The sequence below is a fragment of the Clupea harengus genome, chromosome 17, assembly GCF_900700415.2.
Source record: "Clupea harengus chromosome 17, Ch_v2.0.2, whole genome shotgun sequence".
NCBI classification, from domain to species: Eukaryota; Metazoa; Chordata; class Actinopteri; order Clupeiformes; family Clupeidae; genus Clupea; species Clupea harengus.
In genome coordinates, this window is record NC_045168.1 from 1,124,322 (window position 1) to 1,143,822 (window position 19,501).

At 44.9% G+C, this 19,501-nt stretch overlaps 2 protein-coding genes across 3 annotated transcripts in view; one reads left to right on the plus strand and one right to left on the minus strand.

Annotated features, from left to right (window-relative positions):
* Positions 1-293: 293 nt before the first annotated feature.
* lrrc30a (leucine rich repeat containing 30a) lies at positions 294-2,669 on the minus strand. The gene has a single exon (XM_012816161.3). The coding sequence runs from the start codon at positions 1,925-1,927 to the stop codon at positions 1,046-1,048; it is 882 nt and encodes a 293-aa protein (XP_012671615.2). The 5' UTR covers positions 1,928-2,669; the 3' UTR covers positions 294-1,045.
* Positions 2,670-4,220: 1,551 nt separating this feature from the next.
* lama1 (laminin, alpha 1) overlaps positions 4,221-19,501 on the plus strand; it is a 63,333-nt gene continuing 48,052 nt past the window's right edge. The window contains exons 1-3 of one of the 2 annotated variants that reach the window (XM_031584386.2): positions 4,221-4,842; positions 15,411-15,581; positions 17,280-17,392. In XM_031584386.2, the coding sequence (XP_031440246.1) occupies positions 15,425-15,581; positions 17,280-17,392 (270 nt within the window). In that variant the 5' untranslated portion in view covers positions 4,221-4,842; positions 15,411-15,424. Of the gene's footprint in view, positions 4,843-9,905; positions 10,197-15,410; positions 15,582-17,279; positions 17,393-19,501 lie in introns of those variants that run through there. The other variant, XM_031584385.2, reaches the window with a different exon arrangement.

Sequence of the window (19,501 nt, forward strand, 5' to 3'; positions counted from 1 at the left end):
AAGCCACGCTGACCTTTTTGTTTGGAAAGGAGCCTTTCCCGCTATGGCTTTCCCTGTCGCTCACTCGCTGCGGCGCGTTAGATGGGATGTAGCTCATAATTGCTCTTGTACTTCTCCTGGGGGTTTCTAAAAACGGCCGGAGAACGCCAGGGGTCAACCAGCCTGAGTCAGCATGTTCAAAATGAGCACACACCATACAACCACCCCCCCCCACACACACACACACACACACACACACACACACACACACACACATACCACACATACACACACACACACACACACACACACACACACACACACACACACACACACATTGGAGTGAGTGCATGCAGGAAGAAATTCGATGCTTGTTCAAGACAACTGTTATACCCACAGACCTTTTGTTTAACGTGCACTCGGGAGTCTTAAACATAGCCCTCCTCTTCACTGGTACAGCCTGGAAAGATCGTAACATCAGCAACCTTTCTGTAATACAGTGGGGCTATTTTCTCCGACTTAATAGCCTCTCCTCTCGAAGACTCGCTGTTCTCTTTCTCTTGTTCTTTTTTTTTTCCACTGTGCTTTGAGCGTCCCTATCTCATAGTCTTTTATGAAAAAGCAGCACCTTTGTGTTTGCCATTCACTTTGTGTTAGCAAGAAGTTTCATTTGTTTCTTTGTCTCTTAATAATTACATTATTAAAAAAATCAAGTTTGCATACTTTTCATAGTTTGCTACCACTCTTTACAGTTATATATAATAGTATCACAGAAAGATTTCATCAGTATGTTAATTTGCACAATTTCTAAAAAAAAATATTAGATTAGCTTATAAATGGGTAGATATTCTCTACTGGCTCAATCGGTTAAAACACATTTAGCAAAAGCTGCTTTTTTTCCAATACAGTTTTCTGCATACTACATTCAGTCCTATGACAGATGAGTGGAAAATAACAGCAAACAGTCCTGCCTCTCAAATTCCCTTATCCAAATAGTTAAGGAAGTCATCCATGAGAGTGAAGGCAGGGCAGGGCATTAACCCCCCCCCCCCCCTTCACGGGTCTCTTAGGAAGACTTGAGGTAGTTGTAGAGGGCGGTGAGCCCCCCCTCCAGCCCCCCCTCCAGAAGGTCCTTGACGTGCTTCTGGAGGGGGTTGTGCAGGATGTGCAGGCCCTTGTCCAGCGGGTGGCAGGCCAGCCTCTCCAGCCGGCTCAGCTGGTGCATCTCCGAGGGCACGTCCTTGATGTCGTTGAAGTCCAAGTTGAGCAGCTCGAGCCGCGTGAGGAAGCAGAGCACCCTGGGAAGGGTGTGGATGCAGTTGCCCTCCACGATGAGGATCTTGAGGTCGGTCAGCGCCTGGATCTGGTCCGCGATGTTCTCCAGCTGGTTGCAGGCCATGTGCAGGAACACCAGGCTCTTCATGGCGTAGACGCAGCCGGGGACGTGAATGATGCGGTTGTGGCTGAGGTTGAGCTTACGCAGGCTGGTGAGTGTGGACAGGCTCGCCGGGAGGCTGGTGATCTGGTTGTTGGCCAGGCTGAGCACCTCCAGCTTGGTGCACTTCCCCAGCTCCTCGGGCACCTCGGTCAGGTGGTTGCGGTAGGCGAAGAGCACGCGGAGCTTGCGGAGCTGCCCGATCTCTGGCGGCAGGCTGGCCAGCTGGTTGCCCCACAGGTTCAGCACCACCAGGTTCTGCAGCACGGCGATGGTGGAGGGCATGGCGCGGATGCGGTTGAGCGACAGGTTGAGCTTCTCCAGCTCCACCAGCTCCCAGAGTTCCCCGGGAGGCTCGGTCATGCCGCGGCGGGCCAGGCTGAGGACGATCTGGCCGAACTGCTTGGTGGTGTGTTGGCGGATCCGCTCGGCGGACGAGATGCTCTCCTCATTCTTCCTCGCTTGTCTCTTCATATCCTCCTCAGAAGATTTCTTTGAATGCTTTCCCCCCATCCTGCCTGCCTCCACCCCTTCGGTTTTAGTCTTTGTTTAGCCCACACCTTTCAACACGCAGACCTAACAGAGTGAAATCCAGGAGCATGCCAGGTGTGCGAAGCCTGTGCGTCTGGCTCCGGAATCCTGAAAGATTCTTGAATGTGAAAAAGGATCCAGACGTATTCCAGAATGACAGAGAAAACAATCACTTCAACACTAGAATACTAGAAAAGAAACCTAACCTATCAGACATCCAGCCAGCTGAATCGGAGCCCACTTGGTTTGTTATGTCTCGGTGCTCATGCACGCGGGTCAAAAATACTGTACATATTCGATGGGAAGTAACTCCAGAGTGTATGCGTATGCCTGTGTGTTTGCGCGCTTGTGCGTGTGTGTTTTGGTCTGTCCGAGACTGGGCTTTGAGGGGGCTGTGCTGACAGGCTGGAGGAGGAGGGCCTGAAACACCTCTTACTAAGTTACACTCCCACCCCTTTCTCTTCTTCAGCTGGCCCTGTCACTTTGGTCTCTTCGCCTGGTGTTAACTAACCTTGATTGTGTTAAGGGCACGCAACAGCCATTTTTTTTATTTCAATCGGTTTTATGATCCAGCCTTTGGACACCTTTGCCCCCCTATTGATGTCCTTCAGCTGGACATACCTTAGATAAATCCAGCCCGTTACTTGAAACTTGCATAAAATCCTGGCATAGGTTGCATTATATGTGTAGCCATTTCAGTTATTCAAAGAATTGGTCAGCGCACAGTAGGAACTCACAATTGAGCTCCGCCATTAATGATCTGCCCACATATCTGTTCTATTTAAAGGCACTGCCTTCCTGGACATTGAGAACCCCCTTGCTTAAGCAATTTGTGGTCATTATTTAATTTCCTGCCAGTGCTATTTCAGTTGCTGACAACCGCCTGGACATTTTTTTGTAAACATGTCTTGCACCATTGGTGACACCAGCAGATTGATAAATATCAAACTGCCAAAATAACCTGAGGTAGATTTTGCATCATAAGAAAAACTACTGATGTGTGTATTTGTTTTTAATATGTACTGAGCCCTCTGCCCCAGCCGTTTTCATTACTTCACACTGTATTACGAAGTAGATTAAGGAGGTGTGGGGTAGCTGTTAATAAAAGAAACAGTCCTCTAGAGGGTATTCCCATTACTGCTTGCTGAGAAATATGAATCTCTGGCCTTTAATTTCATAGCAACTACAGGTTGGAGCAGCTAAGCACCAAATGTTGAAACTGAAATGTTGAATTCCCCTCCAATGTGAACAGTCTATCTTTATGTTTTATTTTTGAAAGGTAATGCTATTTCAGTGTGCATACATATACCCATTCCAGTTTAAACAGTTTTTACATTCAGCTGACAATTTATGTTTCCTCATCTTTGAACAGGGAATTAAACAGATTAAGTTACCAAGGGAACATTCAGTGTGGCAGTGTACTCACACGATCTGAGCGGCAATTTTGCTCGCTTGTTTGCAAAGCGTCTCTACAGAAAAGAAAAACAAAAAAAAAATGCTGTTTGTCATCCATAATTGTAAATTGATCATCTCACTGCGTATTCAGACACAGCATTGTTCTGTGTTTACATTAGGCATATCTACGTAAATGTGCTTCACGAGAGGACACGAGGGGACTTGCAACACACAAATACAGTTCACATTAACATTCCACAAATTCCCATGAAAAGAGGTGATCGATGATTTTTTGTTCTTCATGGATGTTCCTGCAGAATGTCGCATGTAGGCCTCACTTCACAGGGCATATTTAAAAGCAGATCAATATGACATGGAGGCCAAACAATGCTCGAGACGCAGAGCCAGACGTGCTAATACTCTACAGGCCTCCTGTGGTATGTTCCAGGACCCTCTGGCATGAGAACCATATCCATCACTGTCTGCTCAGGTCCTATAAGCAATCTCCGTGTCCCCAGGGCAGGACCCCTGAACTGGGCCAGTGTCAACGGCATGAGCTCTCTCGCTTTAAGAACCTGCCGTTTATAGGTCTAGTCCATGTTCACAATCCATATTGCCAGTGAAGTTCACAGCGCTCATTTCTGTGTTGCCCTGATCAAATGCATGGTGCATTTCCAGCAAGTGCATCATCGCTAATGTCCGTTGTGTCCTATACATAATAGCGGGCTATTAGAACAATGTGCGTGCATCCAATGCTGTGGGCGCACCATTAAGGAAAAGAGGAGTGCATGTCCCATTTATGCTCGCTTACAGGTTGTTTAAAAGGGCCATTGACCCTGAATGGGACATGTAATGGGATTCGAGTGGCAATGTGAGTCACTTGACCCTCAAGATAGTTAGCTCGCGAAAACACTCGTCATCCAGCCTACCCGACTTGGCAGAGCGACCGGAAGTAAAAATAAACCTGGAACGCTTCTCTGCACCTGCGACACAAACAAAGCCAACCTGTGCCTCACGTGATTAGACCCGGTGAAATTTCAGCGTAATCATGTCACACCGCATTCCTCACCATGTGTTAAACTGATTTTATAATGACTGATTGCACACTTTAAAAAAAAAAAAAAAAAAAACAAACACATAAGTCGGGAGCAAACTAATTTCAGCCACGAGCCAACCAATGGCAGTGCTCCGTGTCTCACCATCCTCTATCTCTCCGGTGTGTTGATATCCAATTTGGACGCCTCCCAACAAAATCTGTGTAAAGTGGCCATTATCAGGCCCATTACAGCACAGTGGGGCATAACAACATTACTCACATAATTTGTTGGCGGACTAGAGGTGCGGGCCCCCTGTGGATGTGGTTTGGGCAGAGGCCAAGTGAAGCCAGGGCAGGTGTCGTGCCGACCGTAGTCTTCCCTGAATTATAACAGTACAACGCAGCAGCTACACCTGCCCAAAGCCCGCTGGAAACAAAGCCCTGACTGATAAATGACGCCAGCTATGTGAGTATCAGTATACCTACACGTTCTCCATTAGCTTGTTTTAAGTGCACCGTGCTGTGCAAAACAAAACATGCTGAAAGTCCTTTTGTATTCATTTTTACACGTAAAGCTGATGCATACCAAGCCATTAATCCTAGCCCTAGTTCAAGGTAGAGCCAGCACAGTGGACTAGTGCACAGGGGGCAAGCTGACTGAGAGTCACTTCATTTAAAACCCATGGTAAATGCAACAACCACATGCATATTTTGCTTTTGGAAGAAATAAGGACATTTAGGGTGGGAGGTGCCCTCATTCCATGTTGATCAGGCGGGTGTATGAGGAGAAAACATCCAAGATAGCAACAAATGGGAATTCAACTCAGGGATAAGATGAAAATGCGTGAATGTCCACAACTCAATCCTTCTAATTTTGTATCTTCATGGAGATAATTAGCACCCTCCCCCTGTGCTGTCATGCTTAATATGCACACAGATGGAAGTGTTCTTCTTAGCAAGGGTTTGGCCTCACCTCCTTACAGCTCAATTCTAAAACTACCTGGTTACATGTCAGATGAGTCCTTTGTACATTATGTTTCCAACATTAGCTGTGTTCCTCTAATCTAATCTCAACAACTATTTGCGGTGCCAGTATAAAATGTCTAAATTCTATTTATCATCATTCCTTGTCCCTGTCATTCCACGTTTTCAACAGGACAAAATTAAAGTGTAACCTCACCCCCAGCTCTGAGCCTAACTGCTTAATTTTGAAAAATGCCAAGGAGAGGGCAAGGGCTGCGGGGGGTGCGGGGCTGAGGAGAAGGGGGTGTTAAACTCCCTGCATGATGAGTCTCGATCAGCAGATGAAAATGAGACTCAGACTCAAGGGTGGGGGCTGGGAAGGGTGGCCAGCACATTTCATGGCATGGATAAGTCCACGTCAGTGTCGGCCTGGCAAGGTTCGGGATGATCTTAAACCTGAAATGACGAATTTTATAAAAATGGCAATTTTGTCAATATTAACACCAGCATTGATGTGTTTCAGCACAGTTCAGTCATATCACTTAGTTTACAGCACACACAAAAAAACACATTTTAGGGTGCAGTACCTCTTTAATTTATAGTTCAATAAAAATCAATGAAATACTGAAATCTTTCTTTTAAATGACCCAGTTTCAAGGGACAGGAAAAATACCCTGCCAAATACCCTGACATTACTGGGGATTTAGTCTACCATAAACCCTCTAGTTTAGTTATCTGTGCACTCAATTGGATATCTGAACTTCAGCATCTTTATTGAGCTGAACTACTACTGGGGGGAAATGGAACGCTTTGAGTAAACAGAAAAAAAACATTATCTGGAGGTGAGACAGAGCAGGATGATAAATCGGAGGGGGGATATCGGTGCACAGGCTATTACACAACATAAAGATGCCATTTGTAATGTCTCCTGAAGAGAGGAGGGAGCTGGGGGTGCTGGGGGGTTGGCGGAGGAGTGTGTAGGGGACGGGGATGGGGATGGGACTGGGACCGTGCTTAATGCAGTTATAGAGTACCCAAATCAGGTTTGAGCTGCTGAAACAGCATCGGAGGATAAAACCCAATTGGGCCTCTGACAATAGCCGGCTGGCATGATGAAGTGCTCCTGCGCAGCCCAACTTCATCCCACCTGAGGGAAATCAAATACAAACAGAGAGCATGCCAACAAACCAAACTCTGCTCAGTCTACGGGGCCCTAATTTACCCATTTATACTCAGTGTGCCTTCTAACCCAGCCTCTCTTCTTCCCCTTTCTCTCTCTCTTTCTCTCTCTCTCTCTCTCTCTCTCTCTCTCTGTCCCTCTGTGTGTATGTGTTGTATCTGTACGTTTGTTTTCCTGTCAACTTCAATTAGCGCTTACCTTTGTGAGAGTACCGGGGTGGACTGAAACAATAATTCCGACCTGGATTTTGACTCCATTCCAGGTCACCCTGTTCACATAAACCACCAGACCTGGAATTTTGTAGGCTAACAAATACTCATGCATAACTCATACCCATATCATCAGGGGCGTTACTATGTTTTCTGGGGGCATTTAACCCTTTCTAAAGCTAAGTGATTGTACTTTTGAGGTCTCTTTCTGTCTATCCCTCTCTATATGTCTTTGTGTGAGCAGGTGCATAGCCCATTAGTGAAGTGATTTTCCCAGTTTGGTCTACAGAATTGAGATGAAGCCATCTAAAAGTTAACCCTGCCTTTCTCTTAGTGGTGCTCTGATTAAACATCCACAGCACCTCAAGATATGGTAGAATAACACAGCACAACTTGCTGTGCTTCCGAGAAAAAACGCCACCACGAGTGGAGTGGTCTTCTGGCGTTCTTTTAACGGATGATTGCCCCACTCGCAGGCACCTGGGCCCTTCAGCGCCCACCAAGTGTGCCAAACTTCCTCTCACACCCGGCGCTGTCAACGGTACTGGAGCAGCTGGCTCAGAAGGCAAACGCGCTAGCCTGCGGCACCGAAATAGGCAGAGTGGCTGGTGCCAGGCAGAAAGAAGAGAGAGAGAGAAAGAGAATGTGTAAGAGAGAGAGAGAGAGAGAGAGAGAGAGAGTAAGAGAAAGAGAATGTGTAAGAGAGAGAGAGAGAAAGTGGATGAGTGGGGTTGCTTGCCAAAGACAAGGCGCTGTAATTGGGCCTCAGCTGCTTCCTCTAGCTAATGGACATCGCCTCAGGCTCCGCCTCTGTTGTTAACCGCCATGGATCCTATCCGTCAGAAGGAGGGTTGCGTACTAGTGGGATGGGGTATGTTTTGAAGCCAGACTGGGAACTAAACTGAGATTGAGATATTCTCAGGAGCTTTTTTAAGGAGAACTTTTCTTATCTTACAAAGAAACTAAGGTATGCCATCCAGTTCCTTTCCAACAGGCCTTAGACCACACTACGTAAGACAACCACAAAGATATCCACTCCTAGTTATTGCATTATACATTCAACACAGAAGGGGAACCAGAACTATTAATTATTTTGTGGTGTCATAATAAAATTGGTGAGTCTATAAATGTTGAATGACCGTGCAAGAGAGCCTTCTCAGATAAGAACTAACAATACAAATATGTGGCCCTGATTCAGTTCACCACATATCCAACGTCCAGTTCATCATCAGCTGCAGTGGAGGTTAATATCACCCATACAATACAAACACATCTTCCACAGAAACCCAGCTCCTGTCACTCAGTTGGGCTGCACTGTAGGTCACATTGCCCGCGGTGGAGAAAGAGCTAAATGAAACTCTCAAATGAATCGCTAGAGAAAGTATTTGGTGCAAGGGCCCTATAATCCATCACAACTAATACAATGTAGCATCTCATGACAACATTCAGTGGTACCACACCACACTGAGATTATGAGGTTTCAAGGACAAACCGTCACACTCCCTATCTCTGGCCCACAGACCTATGCTTTGCCGTGGAGAGCGATGATAACAGTCCGGAGTCTCGCCACTGTAGCATAGAAACATCAACTGTTATGTCCGCTAGTTGCTCCTTGAGAATACAGCAGTCGCCGGCGAGGTCACAGGACTAATAGTCTCTCCTTCTCAATTACTAATCTCTTAAGAGCTGACTGCAGCCATTCGTGGTACACGCACAGGGGAGACTGCATCCACACAAACTCCATGACGGAGACATCAGCGGTTCATGTGGAAACCGAAGACAAAGTGGGTAATTTATAGCCCGCGCGCTTATTTGGCCGTAAGAGCGTGTCCCCGTCTCATACTTTATACAGATTGCAGTCACACACTCGGCGATCCTGCTTTGAGTCTTTGTTGGGTTATTTATTTAGTTATAACGCTTTATCCTTTGGCCCTTGTTCAAGAGTTCTGTATTATTCAAATTATCTTTAAAAACATATAAACCAATAGGCCTGTGAGTTCTGTGTTTTTTGCTGTGTGATTTACAGTTCATGATTGGGTCAAGAAAATGTTGCTATAACTGGCTCTGTGACAGACCTCACTGACTGCATTCGTGACCTCGGCTGCACGCAGAACTGGAATGTTGCGTGAAGATTTCCATTACTAAAGAGTACTGGTGCTATACTTCTTTGGCCACTAGAGGTCGCACATGAACAATATTTCCACAAAGTACAGAATGACAACAGATGTTAGGACTTTCATCGAATGGCTAGATGAGAAAACGTTGAATCTTACCCTTATACCTATCTTGACCTTGAGGAACCAACTCTTTGCTCCGTTATCCAGTAATACTAGTTGGTGGGTCGGACTCATGATCCAAAACAAATAGCTCTGATAATTGCCAAAGACTTGCTATTATAGATGTGCCCAGACGTCTGTAAAATGTCATTCCACATAAGGGCATTCTTCTCGTTTGCTTTCAACATTCTTTGTGTAATACTATGATCTGTTTCAGTCAAAACATCCTGACCTCGTCTATCTCACAGATATCGTGAGGTACCATCCAGGACAAGAGAAAAGTTTAATGATAGCCTGCAGTATGTAGGATGCGATAAATGCTTCCCAAAAAGTAAATCACTCCAATCATTGTCTCAAGATTGCAACTTGTGTGTACCTGTGTGTGTGTGATCGTGTGGTGTCTATGTGGAGAGAAGGAGAACATGTTTGCATGCATGCAGGCCTACTGTATGTATTTAATACCCTATCCCACGATATTGCCGAGTATAGCAGTTTGTTTTTTTTGGTTGTTTTCCAACAAAAACAATAATGTGCACCATATTTGTGCCTTAATCCAGATAATTACAAAACATGAGCTCCTATGTCCTAATGCATTAAAAATGTACACGTCCATATATATGAAGAACGATTTAAATTTCCACGGATTTCTCACTAGTTACCTGGTTAGAATTTGTCCTTTATGAAAGTCTGTGTAAAGCATAGGTTAATTGATCTTGTATTCTTTTCCTCTTCCTTTTATCCACAAAATGCGATACATTTTTTTGTATTGTTTTCCACAATATTTATTTACTTAACTTTAAACAAATGTTACACAGCGTAAAAGACCTTCGTTAAAAAAATTCCCGCACATTGGGCCCACCCCTTATTCTGGTGCAATGGTACATCCCAGCTAGCGACTTTGTAGCGGGACAGAATGAAAAGTTGAGACAAAAGTTGGTGCCGAATGAAAGAGGTGGAAAGGGAAAGGACAAGGGGGACATGAGTGGATGCCATCACGGAGTCGAGAAAACAAAAATAACGAATGGGAAACTTTTAGATTAGCCATCTTCAGTAAATCATATTATTAGTTATAGAGCATCCTCAATTAGGGAAATTGTTCCAAAAAACTTGAGTCCTCATGCAATAGCGGACATGAAGTTCTTCCTTGCAATTGTGCTGCTCTGGACATCCTCTGTGGAGTGCCAGCAAAGAGGTGAGCTGGAAGTAATGCCTTTCCTTTTGACTCTGCACTTTCTTTCAGAGTACATTCAACACGAGGCCCCTGAGCCGTTTAAATATATCTGTTTATAATGTGTATTGCCTTTTGAATTGAATATTGTAATGCATGTGTGATGAAAGGGAGTTATCGGGTTTGAAAGAACATTCTGATAAAATAATAGATTCGCGGTAATTTTTGTGGCTTGGATTTAATTGGCTTTGCACATATTGTATGTTTATTATTCACCTTAGTATTCAATTGGATTCTCGTGTGTACTACTATTATAGTTCATTTAGCCTACAGTTTAACCTATTTACAAAACCTAGCGAGCTACAAAACAGGCACAAATTTCAGTGGTTTCCAAGTTTGTAAGCCCGGTCTAATGAGTATTCCTGCGAGTTTGCTCAAGTGGACTGCATGATAAATTCCAGGCCGTTGTTGAATTACAATAGCTGACACCTCTCCTTGCAACGGACAGGCGTGCCAACATGCTAGGGTCGCACCGCGGGGGCATCTGAAAGAATTGCAATCCGATGGTGATGATGTGATCATTATTAAACTTTTGTTGTGCAGATTATATGGTCACTTTACATTTTGGGATAACACGAGACACGCACGTCGTCACTTCGCCGTGAAATTAGTTTGAACGTTTGACTTAAAACCGTGGTCTGCACTTTGTCAAGGTAAAGAATGGTAAAGCCTCGACCATTTTCTGAAAAGCGCAGACGTTCAGAATGCATTGATGATGCTGAAATGATCTGTGTGGTTAGTGGTCTGTGTGTCATCATTAATTCACTTACTTAATCAATTATAGGAAAATACGTTTAGCAGCGACTAGCACTCAAGGTATGCCTCTGTATCTTGACACTAAGGAATTGCCAAACCTGTATCCTTTAATTGAAACTCAGGCCATTAACAAGTACACTATAATTTGCAATGCATAGGTCGCCACATCTGCCCTCAGAGATATCTCACCTAGGAGTGGATGTCAGTGAAGCCAACAGGAGTTTGAGCCTGGCCGCATAACACATGAGAAATCATTAACCCCCTGTGAATCCCAGCCATCACTGGTGATCAATGATAAAGGGCCTGGTTACTGTTAAGTCCTTTGAAGTGCAGGCGGATTAGAAATGTTATCATAAGCAGCACTTTCATCTGCTGGCTTTTCAAAGCACTCATATTCCCAAGGGCTTATTCCATATGTCTTCCACTCCAGTGCCTGTTAGCACCAAAGTAAACCAAAACACTGTGGGACTGCAAGCCTATTTGGAGAAGCCCGGCTTTGTGCCATCTCCCTTGTTATTTCATCACTTTGCTGCGCGCTGGGGTCTAAGTGCCCGGGCTCTGCATTGAGGAAGGCGAGGCTGATGAGGTTGTGCTCAATGTAGATTACAGGGCTGTTTTTATGGTGGATAGCCTCTGGCCCCTTCACAGTAGCAGTGGGAAGCTGATTAGCAGTGCTGGGTGGTAAGTGTCCTGGTCGGGATTATGATGTGTTCCTTCAGCTCGACTGGTAGAGCAAGGCACCAGGAATGCCTACGTTTGTGGCTTCGTCTTTTCTAAGGACAAACTCTGATAAATGTGTGCAATCACTGTGCTCTAAATGCTTTGAGTTAGAGTGCCTGCTAAGTGCATTACTGCACACGTGCAAGATACCACAGAGGTGCTATATTGCAAGATTTCTTGAAGGCCGCAAGGGTCAGGAACATTATTCAGACACAACAGTCATTTGGTTTCATCCATTAAATGGATATAGCATTCATGAACCTAACACCTAAAACATACATCATGACATTCTCTCTCTCTCTCTCTCTCTCACTCACTCTGCTTGTCACTCTCACTTTCAGCATACATGATCATCTCACCCTGACAAGATCTATCAGGTTATCATGACCCACTGTGACCCAGACTATAGGTCCTTAGCATGCCATGTTGGTTACACCTCATCATAAAGATTGGCGCTAATAGATCGATGTGCTAATGGTTCAGAAGGACCTGAAACCTGATAGCAATAACAGACGTCTTATCTGACACAATCTACTGCCACGTGTCTTTAATCTCGATGTCATTGTCTCCCGTTTGTCTTATCGATTTCATCACTCTTATCTAGCCCCCTGCATTTGCATGAAGAAGACCTATAATTAAGAGACAGTCAAGCATTCGCTAACTAGAGAATTCTCCTTATCACCCCTCATCATCTTCGCCATTGTTTTCAGCTCCCTTTCTCCGCTCAGACTCTTGGATACAAATAATTAGTTGGGCGGTTCCGACAGAAGGACCCTGAAATTCTTTCCCCTGAGCACCGGAGCTCACTGGATACTTGTTTTTGTGTGGGAAAGGGTCTAGATTCCAGGGTTCTAGATGAACTACAGCAGCCTAGATATCATAAAAAATAGGCTACATCACTTGGTTTTTCGCAACCAGACGCAATAAAGTCACTGTTGAATTAGTGGAGTGAAAACACTTCTGGCTGAGTGAAAGTGAGTAGGTCTTGTGAAAGACGTTGTCAACTCAAATCACTCATATGATAACATGTTGTCTTCTCAGTCAAACAAGCTTGCTTTTCACTTTTTTGATTCAGCTCATTACACATCCATTGCACTGTCAGGTTGTAGATAATAAGCACTTTCTTTGGACTCGGAGAGACTGCCATTCTGAGAATTTATAGATTAGTAAAACTCCAGATCTCACAACTATCTAACCACACATTATCAGAATCAGCTCTGTCAACTATTGCTTCATCTGCAAACCATGTGCATTTTCCCCCTTGAAAAACACTGACCGAAATAACGATTGCACTGTTGAAACAGCCCTTTGTATTTGCAGACAGCTGCATCCAAACAGAAAATGGCCTCAAGCTCAGCAAAATGAGAGACTGACTTCCTGGGTTCCTCTCATGAGTTAACCTCTGGGTGATTATGGTCTGTAGCAGTCAATCAGGGGATCGTATTGTCAAAACATTTGTGTTATGCTGTGGCCTGACCTCCGCTTTCTCACTGGAGAAGCTTGATCCCCCCTATAGACTGTGGAGAGGGACAGGTTGATGTGTTGAGAGACAAGGCCTGGGTGAAACCTGACCACTTAAAACACTGAGTGCAGGACCATTATTACTCTCATAAACACTGACGGAGGTTATAGGCTAAGCTTACTTACCACAACTTCACCTAGATGTGTGAAGAGCATCATGGCGATGCATGTTTATGCTGTTTACAGCTGGATGCTGGATGAAGAGAGATTTTGCCATTTCAAAGAGCTATAAAGAGTTTGAGTTTCAGCATCCCATCCAACTTTTATATTCCTGGCCTTAGTCAACCCAAGTTGTGTTTCAGCCACTATGAACACAGTGTCGTTCTGATATTGTAAAAGGGAAACGGACTCCTGGCAGGCAGTACTCTCACTTGAGGCTTCATAAGACTCTGGGGAGTGCTCTGGTTTTATGAGTGTGTGACACAGTCAGAGCAGGTGTTTGCTATGGTAATGTGTGTGTGACTCCTGCAGTCACCTGAAATAACAGCAAGGGGAGAGGGGTGAGTGTAGACTGAGGAATTTATTGAGCAGAGCAACTGGTCACCCCCTGGAAGTCTTACGAAAAAGGGAGTCCTGCTGATGTTTTGCCAATAAATCGTTACCTGATCTTCTCATGTGTCTACCACGATCAGCAATAACATGTCTGAAGCAAGACTGCTTTCAACAGTAGCATTTCATGTTTTGGTATGCCCTCAGATAATTAAGAGGTTAAGAAACTTAAGCCAGACCTGGCATCTTCCCTCAAGGTAGTTTAGCAACAAAAAAAAAGGCAAGGATCTCTTTAAGATTTTGATGCTCAGACTTGTGTGTTCCTGTTATCTTTTTTTTTTCTGAGGTACATTATACTGCCTTGGTTAATTGCATTAGGTTGTGTCATCTAATGAAATCACAGAGAGCTGTTAAATAGGTGGTCCTCCAGCCCCTGGTGGCTCTCTGTCTCAGGTATGCAAATAGTGGCCTGGCAGATGTGGGCCCCCGTCATTAGGAGAGTGTCTTCATTCATCAGACTCTTTATCTGCCCGGTGTTTGATGTGGGCCGGGGCCACAAGAAGGCTGGGGGGGGGATTTGGATTTGAGTTGGTCAGGGTTCGTCTTTCAGTTTTTGAGCTGAATACTTGGAGTTTATATATTTGGAGTTTAACATTGAATGGGTACACTGAAATGATGGAGATGTACGAGTGTATTTGTGTGCGTGTGTGTGTGTGTGTGTTTGGGTGGGTGTGTGCGTGTGTAGAAGTGTATTAAAATGTGTGGTGCTTGCCATGCAGGGCTATGATCTTGGTTCTCCCAGTTGAGGTGCTATCATAAACCATTGATTGTATTTAGGCTACTATGAAGAGATTCATTGATTCGTAGCCTATCTGTTGTATTCCCTTCAAGGACTGGCCACTTCACATGAAAAGTGTCCTGCATCTGACCATGTGAATGGCTGAGCCGGAAACAGCACTACTTCGCTCAGAGCTTTGCCTGATCCCCTTTTCTTTTAGTCTTTTCTTTTACTCACAGTAATGATGGGGGTGGGTGTGTGTGTGTGTGTGTGTGTGTGTGTGTGTGTGTGTGTGTGTGTGTGTGTGTGTGTGTGTGTGTGTGGGTATGGGGTATGAATGAAGAGGGGGGTGGGTGTTAGGTGGAGATGCCAGAGGATGTAGGGGGCCCAGGGGCAGAGGGGTTATCGCAGTGCTCCAAAGGCAGCTAGCTAGCATGAATAGACTGTGGCCATTGTCAATTGTCCAAGACATAGTCATTTGGGGCATCAATGGTGCATGTAAACATAGGGGGTGGGGCGGGTGGCCGTGGGGATTTGCTCTTCAAAGCAAAGTCCTGCAGAGAGAGGAGAGGAGAGGAGAGGAGAGGAGCGGGAGGTGGACCAGGAGGAGAAGATTGAAATGTTGGGTGAGGTGTGGTGAGTGAGGGAGGCTGGAGTGGGTTGGTGGGGGGTGGGGGGGTGGCATGGCTCCTGTGTGTCTCTGCTCCTTGGGTAGTGCTTCCTGGCAAAAAAGCTCAATACAGCCTGTTGTCTCTACATAATTCTTCACGTCTATTCGGTCAAATGCATCGGAGGCTTCCCCTCTTCCAAAGTTTTACATTCCATATCCTGCATATTAGGGTATTTGTAAATCTAAATATTAATATCTATTATCGTCTGTATCTAAACCAACATGTGTGTCCTCTGTTACCCAGGTCTGTTCCCTGCCATGCTCAACCTGGCCAATAATGCTGAGATCACTTCCAATGCCACCTGCGGGAACCCTCGGCCTGAGATGTACTGCAAGCTGGTGGAGCACGTGCCAGGCAGACGCATTCGTAACTCACAGTGCAGGACCTGTGATGCCAACAGCGCCAACCCCAAAGGTACCAGTGCCTATACAGTGCTGCTCTTATGCTTTACGGGGCCTTCTATGTCATATAGACTTTGAATCATTATTACTAGGCTACCTAGATTCTTGCATGACACGATCACTGCGGTATTACAATGACTCTAGTTGCATTTAACTTAAAAACAGCTTTATGTGGTTGGTGCCAATTCAACCATCATCACTGAGCTAGGACAGACCCACTGTGCAATGTCAACTCATATGTTAGTTTCAGTAGCCTTGGTTAACAACAAAAAATGAAACTAATATTTGACAGGATTATCCCACTTGTAAATTACACTCCTTCTCATTTAAGGCCTATCTTAGTTGAGATGTTAGGCTATATTAAAATGGTAAATGGGAGAATGATGCTCTGATTAGTGGTCTAAACTGAGTGAGTACTATGCTGTAAAATACTGGTGTGCTGAATGATGAATCCCACTTGATCATAAATTGGAGGCGTGTTGCCAATTGTTTGTTTTTAGCATATAGGTAATGCCGCCTAAACACTCAATAAGGGCAGGTGTTGTGCCGTGGTCAAATACACTGGCACATACCCAAGAATTGGAGAGCATCTAAGAGCAGGGTGTAAGCCATTCAGAAGCTGAATGTGTGCAATATCATCCAAGGGTTTTTATTGTCATAATTTGGATCAGTGGACCAATAGTATTTCTTTAGCCCACAAATGTAATAACACAATCATTATAATTTCTCTAAAACATATAATAATCTAATAATCTTTTTATGGTCCACAAATTTAAACTTACGTTTTCTTTGACAAACAATTTGTTTGACTGTGAAAACGATATGCTTTTTTGGTAAGAGCGCTCTAGACCACTCTTTCCTAAGAGAAGAGTAAAAATATCAAAACATTGGGGAATCCCAGAAATCAATGGGTATTAACAAAATAAGAACAAATCGTGGAAACGGACAAAAATAAGAGGATCGTTACAGCTCAAAGAAAGAAGTGGCAACACCAGACACACCCACACGATGCGTCAGTCTGCTCTCAAAGTCGCTTAGGTCTGTGCATGTTATGAAATGACCAAGTGAATTAGCCGTAGTAATCAAAATAGCTTTGCGCAATGCCCTTCTTCATTGCACGTAAGAACCGGCGCATCTATCAAATTTGGGCCCTGTTAGATACATTAATATAAAGACGTTTATATTAATGAGACGGAGACCAGCAATCAGAATTATACCAGCGCTTTATCTTTTGCAAAAGAGGGAGAGTGTCACAACCAAATATCATGAACAAACTCCAAAGTACAGCTGGGCGCAGCCAGCTTTTATACAAGTGCTCACTCATAAGTTTATATGGGCATGTATATGTTCTCTGTGGTTTCAACAGCAACTGGCCTTGACCAGAGTGTCTCGTGCAGAAACATGAAAACAGGATGTGTTTAAGGCAGCAAGAGCGTTTGACAGAACACATTCTTTCAGCATTACACTTGTGTTAACATAGTTCAACTGTTCTATCAGGCCCCCAGTCTCTACCAGTTATGGTAGCTACTTTTCAAAATTAGGCTCTAATACAGGGGCATTGTGAAGCAATAATTAAAAGGTTATGTTGAGGTGTATTGTAAAGCGTATTGTAAGGGTCATTGGATAGTAGGCTATACATATTGAAAGTAAACTATAAATATTGTGTAATTATGTCACAGTATTCATGTATTATTGTGTTGACCACCCACAGAGCAACATCCTATTGCCTACGCTATCGATGGCACTAACCAGTGGTGGCAGAGTCCCAGCATCAAGAACGGCCGACAGTTTCACTGGATCGACATCACTCTGGACCTCAGACAGGTAGGATGTTCCTCTCACAGATGATGGAGTGGTTGTCAAGCAGTGAAGAATGATGTGGGAAACAGCTGACCACATACACAAGATCTTGGGTGTTTGTAGTCTTACATTTCCATGTTATGCTATATTTGGTCTTATTTGAGGCTAATGTCATCTGGAAGACCTTTTGACACTTTTGGGATGTGCTTGAATTGCATACAAGCCCTGTTTATTTTTTCTCTCATTTGTGACTCATTATCTCTGGCCATTGCCAATAGAAAACCATCCTCCATTTTCCTTTCCCTCCATTGATGAGCAGCTCGGTGGAGCTCAGTGGAGCAGTGGTTTCTCCCAGTGCCTCTGCTCAGCCTGTAGCAGCGGTCAGCTCTCCCACCTCCAGCCCTCCCTGCCCCTCAAAGCCTCCTAAAAGGCGACTCTCAGGCTATCCAGCTACTGTGCCGTAATTGGCTGTCAGCAGCTCATTCCCCCCCTGGGGCTACACCAGAAACCAGACTCTCGGCCAGGAAGTCCACACACACACACACACACACACACACACACACACACACTGGCACGCTTCCTCCCCCCCTCCCTCTCCTGTCCTCTTCCTCCTCCTTGTCTTCTTCTTCCTTTTCCTCAGCCCCCCTCCGGTGCTAAATCTTTAGCGTGGAGTCCATAAGCTTACCTTACAGCCAAAAGACAGGCAGCCAGCCGGGCCAGAGCACCTGTCACTGAGGTCTCCCTGATTTACAGCCCTGGCTCCTACAGATTCATTACAGGCCCACAGAAACGGACAGAGAGAGAGAGAGAGAGAGAGAGAGAGCGAGAGAGAGAGAGAGAGAGAGAGAGAGATATGTCTGCTCGTTACGGTGACTGTCAGGTTAGGCCATTTATCTGTCTCTGCGCCGCTGTCACTCTCCTCCTGCGGGCCAGAGAGGAGGCCCAGTAATGCCAGATAGGCCTCGCAGAAGAAAGAGGAGCGCAAGGAGTCATCTCCCCGCGAGGTATGCCTAATACTCCCGTTACACTTGATTAGGCTGACAGAGAGACTCGGCGGCGAGACGCTTTCCTGGCTCTGGACCAGCCCAGCACGGGAGGAGCACAGGTTTACTGTTTCCTGGTCTGAGTAGGAGCGAGTAAGAGGAGTATCGCGCAAAAAAACTAGAAACATCCATGACCTTGAGATGCTTGAAGGAGTGTGGCCAGAGAGGAATTCAAACGCATTCACATGGATGAAGCATTAACGTTATGTGTGTGTATGTGAGTCTCTTTTTCATGGAAGTATCTCTCCATTTGACTCTTTCGCTAACAGTTGGCATGCGCCTTTCTTTATTTGTTGTGTGTGAATGTGTGTGTGTGTGTGTGAGAGAGAGCAAGAGCGAAAGAGAGAGATGCTCCTTTCAAACCAACAACCAGAGTTATTTGACCAAAACTCATGTTTGGTCAATTTGGACCAAGCCATACCGAGGTCGTGGCAATTCAGATGGGACGCAACCTGGTATTAATGCATATGTAGTGTCTGACAGAGAGGATGGGAGGGGATTTAAAGTTCCTGCACAATGCAGTTCAACACACAATAAACACAGAAGTAGGGGAGAGGCTACACTTACACAGTATCTTGTGGTTTGTTCAGAATTTGGCAAAAAAGTGAAGGTGTGCTGTGTTAAAATGGAAAGTGATGCAGGTAGAAACAGGCACACCTTCACAATTGTAACAGCTCTTAAATTGTGGATCTTGCAGCATGTTTCATGGAAAAAACACTGGTGGCTTAAATGAACACATTCTGTAATGATGTTTAGTTAAGGAAGCTAATGTATAAGTTTGAATTCTAGTGGAGTATAGGCGTCGTTTACATTGTGTAACCTAGCCTAGATGTTTCCCCATTGACTTTGAAAGGCTCTGTATTCCATATCCTGGGTTTGACCTATTCATATGAAAATCAACGCACGCCAACCCTCATCCCCCCTAGGAAGCCAGGTGGGTCGTGAAGCCCAGTCGAAAAACGCAGTTTATCCCTATCATACTAAGGATCAACGTGGGTATAACCCTGGTAGAAACTCTGTTTGAATAGGGTAAGAGAGAGAGGGAGAGAGAAGGATTGAGTGTGTTTGTGTGTGTGCATGTGAGTGTGAG

Excerpts from the sequence above, each read along its gene's own strand:
- lrrc30a (XM_012816161.3), bottom strand. The coding sequence starts at position 1,927 with ATGGGGGGAAAGCATTCAAAGAAATCTTCTGAGGAGGATATGAAGAGA.